General features: G+C 40.0%; 1 protein-coding gene across 1 annotated transcript in view; it reads left to right on the top strand.

Annotated features, from left to right (window-relative positions):
- Positions 1 to 7,797, top strand: part of PLCH1 (phospholipase C, eta 1) — a 41,527-nt gene that overhangs the window by 13,045 nt on the left and 20,685 nt on the right. Inside the window, exons 6-9 of the mRNA XM_008935726.1 lie at positions 564 to 767; positions 2,329 to 2,449; positions 3,963 to 4,134; positions 6,950 to 7,057. Of these exons, the coding sequence (XP_008933974.1) occupies positions 564 to 767; positions 2,329 to 2,449; positions 3,963 to 4,134; positions 6,950 to 7,057 (605 nt within the window). The remainder of the gene's footprint in view (positions 1 to 563; positions 768 to 2,328; positions 2,450 to 3,962; positions 4,135 to 6,949; positions 7,058 to 7,797) is intronic.

Here is a 7,797-nt window from a genome sequence, read left to right as displayed (position 1 = left end):
TTAAAAAAAATACCAATTGGGAGTTAAATGAAAAAAAAAAAAAGTATATTGTTTAACAAGGAACAGAAAACAAAAAAGGGAGGTAAGAAAAAAATACATACAAAAATTAGGGGAAATACAAAAAATAAACAAAATATGCAAAACCCTCAGAAATAGTTCCAAGGTCCCACAGAGCGAAGCACACCTTGACCTCGGAGCTTCAGGGCAGGATTGTCGTTAGCACCCACTTCCTGCCTCTTATCAGAGTGTGTGTTGGAAGGGAAGGGAATACATGGTTCACCCCCACCTGGGGGGCTGGAAGGTCACCCCCCCATTCCAAGCCTCAAACCACAACAACTTCAAAAAGAAATACCTGTGTGTGTGCCAGCAGTGGACTGGGTCTGTGCAGCCTTTTCAGTTTGATAACTGGAAGATGAGCCACTGCTATGAGATTCAGTGGGCTTGGAGACACGAGTGAGCACTGGCAAGCATAAACAGAAAAAACCCCCAAATGTTAGAGTGCCAGTTGTCTGCTTGGTAACACATAATGCGTCCATGGAAAAACTGCTTCTCTTTGTTCAAAGGTTTTACCAACTTCATGCGCAGTCCCGCTTGCGATATATTTAATCCGCTGCATTGTGAGGTGCATCAGGATATGGATCAGCCCCTTTGCAACTACTTTATTGCCTCATCTCACAACACATACCTGACAGGAGACCAGCTGCTGTCCCAGTCCAGAGCAGAGATGTACGCAAGAGTGCTGCAGGATGGCTGTCGATGTATTGAAGGTATATTTTCAGTGTAACTTGCTGGCTGTGAGAAGTATGATGGCTATTTCTTTTAAGCACAAAGACAATGGCAAGCTCAAAGCATTAATGCTTCACTGCTGCTTGACTTCAACAGTGAGCTCCTGTTTTTTAGCAGTCTGAACAGAAATTTCCTATTGGGACTGACCTTCTCAGACAAACATCGTAGACATTGGTGTTTTCTCCTGCCTGCTGCTGTGTTGTTATGCTTTCCTCAGTCAGTGCAAGTTTTCTGTTGTCCCGCGTTAGTGGGAAGAACTTTGTTGCAAAGGCAACAAGGCAATGGGCAGGCATTGATTTGGGGCCCAGCAGTTCCAGTGAAGCAGCCACTCTGTAGTTCCCCTGTGGCGGAGGTTACTGCTTCACAGGAGAGCTTCCTCATCCACATTGTTCAGAAGGAGCTGAGCCAGCAGAGACCTTTTTCTTTCGTAAGCTGAGTGGGGAAGGGATGTTTGCATATGCAGCTCCTCCTGGGGATGCCGGGGAAGATGAAAAGTGCCCACAGGAGCAGGACAGGTGAGCAAACAGCGCGTTCTGTCAGCACAGCTGTGGCTCTGTTTCTGTCTCCGTCTTAGAGCTGAGAAACTTGGGTTTGGTCTGCCACAGCTGGAAGGTAGGATGCCCTTTCATTGGCTGGGTGCTGGTGCAAGAATACAAGATGCTGTTTGTTTGATAGCCTGAAGATCACTTGGATTCTTATTTAAGTGCTGCATGATTTGAATAATAACAAAAAATTAGTATTTTTCTTTTCAAGGTTCTGGATAGAATTAAGTGTTTTGACGAATTTAAACTCAGTGTTAGTTTTTTACTACTAGCATTACAAAACACATCTCTGGGGGAAAAAATGTTAATCTGATTTTAAAAATTAATTAGGGAAAGTGAAACTGAGCAAACTGGTGACCTATCATTGTGCTTGCCCTTCTGTAGGAAAGTTCACTACAACACACAGTAGCGTGTTATTTCACTTCACCTCAAAACTCTTTAAGATCCTAAACAGCTGAGGTAATAGCTCTGTAGCTTTCTTTCTGAAATGTTTAACCTCTTATAGAGGCGACAGTAGTAACAGGTTTGGTATAAAACTAAGGTACAGTAATACTGTAACATTGGTGTTACTGTCCTAATCCATTCTACATGTGAGGGATTTGGTGCTACTCTTACTATAGTCAGTTATAAAACTGCAAGTTTAAGTGGTGGTGGAAAAAGACTAAATTGTTTTAAAATAGTTTGTCTTCAGAACAAGCAGCTACTTTCCCAAGAGATAGCTGTAAACATTATTTGACCTATTACACATTTAATTTTATATGCGAGGAAAAAACTTCAGTTTAATATAAGGGGAAAAACCATTTTCAGATTGCAGATTTTTCATTTGATATAAGAAAAGACTTTCCTGTTAGTCTTGACTCAATTGCATAATCATTTGAATGAAACTTGCTGACAGCTGGATGGTTGAGTAGCATACGTGAGTTCTTCAGGCAGCCAAGATCAGCAGAAACGTATAAGATCATGGGCATCTCTTAATATATTGCTTTCTTTGTCTTAATAGTGGATTGCTGGGATGGTCCAGATGGAGAGCCGGTAGTGCACCATGGCTACACTCTTACTTCTAAAATACTCTTCCGTGATGTGGCAGAAACTATCAATAAATACGCCTTCATCAAAAATGAGTAAGTGTAGCATCAGTTTTAAAGCTACAGCTGTCCTGTTTGTGTAGTTAATCCCATGTCAAAATGGATCAGCATCAGGAAGTACGTGTATTCCTTTAAACACATGGAGTTTGATTCTGTTCCCCTGTTTATTGCCTGTGTCATATTTACTGTTCAACTGCATGAACTGTTTCCATCAAGTTTAAAAGTTCAACCTGAGTTAGAAAGACCTTTCATGCATTGTGAACTCAGTAATGTTTTGAACAGTGTGAGATTATTGAATATCTACAGAGTATTTTGGATCTTTGAACAGAACTTCCCACTCATATCCACAGGGAAATTCTCCTTAAAAATTAATACTGTGATATTCTTTGCCTAAGGAAAATACTTTTCAGCAGGAAAATTGAAAAGCTGTCTCAATATGTAGTATGAGGAAATACTGAGATGTGAGGTAACGTTCAGATTATATTTCGTTTGCCATGGTTCATGTGTAGCAGTTTATTATGAAAACCATTATATAAAACAGTCTCAAATCATGAGTGGGTCTACAGAATTTTGAGTAGTTTAGAGAGAATACTGGGAAAGTGCTTATTACTTCTCTTTATTTAAAAAAAAAAAAAAAAAAAAAAGTGAGGCAAAAATGGGAGTGTTGGCGGAAAAAAATGCACACAAAAAACCGAAGCCCAGAAGATTGCTGTTATTGATCAGCAACAGGATGTGTTGACTTCAAAACTGAATCAGGTGGTTCTTCATTTGGTCTGTAGTTGGCATGTGGGATTCCTTGTTGTAGGATTCTAGGGCTGCCAAGAGTTTAGAAAAGAATGGGGCAAATTTGTGGGAGAAGTAGACTATTATATACAGCAACAATGTCTTTAGCTCACGAGTCTTAAATTGCAAAATCTTGGAGCCTGGGAGATTGTTCTGGAAAGTGTTGCCAAATATTTCTCCTCCAGAGTCTGAACATCTTTAGAGACTTTGTCCAACTCACTGTAGCTGCACTTATTAAGACAAAGGCAAATCGTTCATGCAGCTGTCAGTCTCTGGAAGATGAACAGGGCAGCGTTAACTTCCATCTGTTGATTTCAAAATGCTTTTTTTTTAAAATTTGTTTTGTTTTGTTTGTTATTGCTGATTACTTACAGCTGATGAAGACTTAGCATGTGGCTTGCGAAGGACCACGGCCCCTCCTGTTCTTTTCCGTGTAACAGGGAGGAGCTGCCTTGCTGAAGAGATTTACTGCAGGATTCTCTGTTTGTGCTTCACGCTTGTGATCATAGGCTCAAAGTTTGTCACCCTGTGCTCTAGTGGGTCAGGTTGGAGGAAGAGGGTAGAATCTCCTGCCAGGGACTAGCTGAGGCATTCTGAGAGTCAGGATTTGGGAGTTGACATGCGAAATCCTTCCTCCCAAAGTGAATTTGTTTCCAGACTACTAACAACATAAAAGCAAAGTGCATAAACCAATTCATGTGGCGAGCTGTGCAGGTCTTCTCTCTTCAAACATGGTGATGACAATCTCTGGGGGTTCTGTTTCTAGGTTTCCGGTGATACTGTCTATTGAAAACCATTGCAGTATTCAACAGCAAAAGAAGATCGCTCAGTACTTGAAGGATATATTTGGTGACAAACTGGACTTGTCATCTGTAGTCACTGGAGATTCCAGACAGCTTCCTAGCCCTCAGAATTTGAAAGGGAAAATCCTAGTGAAGGTGAGTTGCTACTGGCAGTGTGTTCAAAATGCAACAAAAGTCAGCATGTGACATTTATGGTAGGCTTTCTTTGGCTTTGGAAAACCAGTTCAGCAGTACCACGTGGACTAGTGGAGACGCAGCGAACAAGTTAAAATTCTGAGCTGTTCAGGGGCTTTGAAAGAGTTTACCTTGGACTTGGCGAGTGTCCCAGGGTACTTCTGTAAGTGGTTCAACAGGGAAGTTGTATCAACGGCAGTGCAAAGTTCTTTCTATTAAGCATCTTATCTGAGAGTCTTAAAGTCAGAGGTGCTTATTTGTAAACTATAGCACCAAGTCAGGAGAGCAGAAAAAATGATATAAAATGCATAATTATGAATTGAAGGAACTGTGACATAGTTACCTGAACCTGATATTTTCTTTTTAAGAATTTGTTATTAGTGGATATTGTTCTCTGTTTCATATCTCTATAGTGTTTGAACATTATCCTACAGTCCCTTCTTGGACAAAATATTTTGAAGTAATATAAAAGCATCTGAAAAGCTCTTGCATTTTCTCATGTTTCCCCCTCACCCTGCTATGAGCAGTAGTTCATGAAATGAAACGATTTTCACAGTTCATCAGCTGTGTTTATGAGAGAAGGGCACTTCAGAAGGTGGCTCTAAGGAGCAGTGAGGGAGGAGGCCCTGGAGCACTGGAGTTAGTGTTGTATGCAAGATTAATTGTTGGAGCCTTTCAGTATAAACAGCTTTGCTCTGAAAGGGATTTCAAAGACCAAAATGGATATAATAAGAGGAATGCAAGGCAGACCTTTGAGAGGATGATTAATAGAGTTGGGGCTTGTTAGATTGTCTAATTTACTTTGATACATGGGGGCAATTACTTTGCTGTGAGCTATTGAGATACTATTTTCTCCCCCTCTATCTTCCATATCAAGCTGGTTACAAGGATTCACAATTTTGAGTTGATGTTAATTTGAACATATTTCAATATACAGTACAGAACTGACTGAATTAGAAAAACTTTTGAGTGATCAACTGTGATTTTGAATTTCACTGAATCAGTTTTGTTTTGTAACTGCTAGTTAATGAACTATACAAGCATGTAGTGCCGGGGGTTTAAGGAATAAAAGTAGTATGTGAAGTCAATTATGTGACAAAACCTGGCAAACCTGGCTTGAAATTCAAAGTCAATGCACAAAATGCAGGAGAGGTTTGGGACTGTGCTGTTCCTGCATGAACTTTGGAGCTGCTCTTCCTAGCACGTTGGAGCTTGTACCTTTAGTTTGATTCTTCAGCTAGCAGCACTGAAACCCTGCGAGTAGTTGCAGAGCAGTGTGGAGCTGAGCTGACGTTTTCAGAGTGAGGAATGCTATTTTAAGCCTCGCAGGAGCTTTTCACAAAGCCTTGGCACCCATCTCCCACTCAATTTAAGCAGCCCTGTTGGAAAAGACAAAATCATATCTGGGAAGCAGCGTCTTGTTGTGAAGTAAGCCAGTTTCTCATCCTTTGGCTATTATTTTTGCTCTGTTTAATACATTTTCATTTGAAAGGCACTATTGATTCCTTAGCCAAGCAATTTCACTTAATGGCATCATTTACATCTTGCTAGAATATATAAAGAGTAATTCTAATTATACCGATGGATTTATGCCAGTATAAAGGTGCCAGCATAAAGTGAATTTGAGCCACTCATTAAGAGGACAGCATTATTAATTTTAATACAGTCTGTAAATCAATCCTCTTCTTTTCTACAGAATTCTGAGTGTAATTCTCTCACTGATGGAGCAGGTAGACTGGGAACATTTCTGCCATCAGTGAGGAAGACACACAGAAGTAATAACACAAGTTCAATAGGTTATTTATTAAGGGGCAGATGGTAAAGCAAGATGCAAGGGCCACATGTTACAGCTTGGGAGGTGCAGACTGGGTGTCAGGAAAAGCTCTTCCAGCTAAGGGTAGTGCAGCATGGAAAGAGGCTGCCCAGGAGCCTGGGGGAGTCTCCATTTTTGAAAGTTTGCAAAAGGGCTATGTCAGGCTCCTCTAGAGCTGGTGATGATCACCCTGCAGGGAGAGGTTGGACTGGAGGACTTCAGAGGTTCTGTGGTTAGGCTTCACTATGTGATCATACAGGAGAATTAAAGATGAATGCTCTAAAAAGGATAATTAATCTCTCGGACACCCTTTTTCTTGAATTTTCTTTTTACCAGAAGTAGCGAATAACCTCTGTTTGATGCTTACCATTCTAATCAGATGCTGGAAACTAGACATGGAATTAAAATAATTCCTTTCTAATGTAGGTATATGATATTCACAGAATGGGATTAGCAACTAATTTTGGATTGCTGACTACACTCTTGCATGGCATACAATATTAAAATAGGCTTTTCTGTGTCCTTTGTATTGATGGCTGCTTGTAGTGAACTATCTTGTGCCTATATTTTCCATTCTGGTGAAGAGCCTATAACAACATCTCAGCTACTGATTTTTAGTTTTACTTATACAGAAGTCTTGCTTGCCAGGGATAAGCGTGGAGAGCTGACTCAAAGAAATCCTATGGAGACTTGCTGGCTTGCTCCGGAGATGAGAGGTTGTGTGCTTTTGTTGAAAGAGCTTGCAGAGTTCTTTCAGTAACAAACTCCTTCAGAAATACTTAAATTAGCACCTGTAGTAATCTGGCTCCTAGAACCAGTTTGCATGAGACCCTCTGAAAACAAATTCTAAACTCTGGTCACGATTTACATAAGGAATAGTTGAGGAATCGGCTATTTTGGTCTTTGCACTAAATAACACTGACTGTGTATGCATTTATTGTGAATGTTTCTTGCTCATTCTAGGGTAAGAAGTTGCCATACAGTCTTGGAGCAGATGCTGAGGAAGGAGAAGTTTCAGATGAGGATAGCGCTGATGAAATCGAAGACGACTGCAAATTAAAGCCCTGCTATGTATGTGCACGTCCATCGTTCCCAGAGCTGTTCCATCCCTACATTTCTTACGTGCACACTCCATAATCCCACCTACAGTTGTTAGCAGATGAGAGGTTTTAACTTTGATTTCTAAGTCAGGTCCTTAAAATACGGAAGCTCTATAATTGCACATTGAGATATGGAAAGCCCTTGTTCAGATATGCACTTTGTCCTTTAAGTCATAGAGATAACAGATACACGCACTTTAGGAACACTAGACTAAAAAATTGGTGCCAGCACTTATAAGCGTGCTTGGCTTTTTTCAGATGCAAATGTGTAGTTGGAAAAAAAAGTGAGGTGTGAAACATTTTTATTTTCATTCTTTTTCTTATTTTTTTGACGCTGAAGATCGCTTCCTGTTCCCTTTATTTCTTATCTCCTAATTTATTTTCCTGCTGGTAGTTTTATTAACACATTTTGTTGCTACAAACTGAAACTGGAGTGCAGTGCTAATGCACATTACCCAGCAGGTGTGGTTTTTTTTTTTTTTTTTTTTTTTCTGGTCAGGAGGCAGCCTTATTTCACCAGTTAAAACTTTTGAACAAAGAAAATATCTAGGGAGAAGCAATAAGAATAGATCAAGCTCAAATTAATATTTAGCAGGTTTGATGTTTTATCTCTGCTTTGGAATGTAGCCCAGTGAGTTGACCTTGTTGCCACAAAGAAACAATCATCTGTAATGCTCATCAACTGATTTTTAGTTTGTCTGTATTATACCT

The sequence above is a fragment of the Merops nubicus genome, unplaced genomic scaffold (genome assembly GCF_000691845.1).
Source record: "Merops nubicus isolate BGI_N331 unplaced genomic scaffold, ASM69184v1 scaffold8272, whole genome shotgun sequence".
Classification (NCBI taxonomy): Eukaryota; Metazoa; Chordata; class Aves; order Coraciiformes; family Meropidae; genus Merops; species Merops nubicus.
Note: the sequence above shows the minus strand (reverse complement) of the source record. Positions and strands in the feature narration are given on the sequence as shown.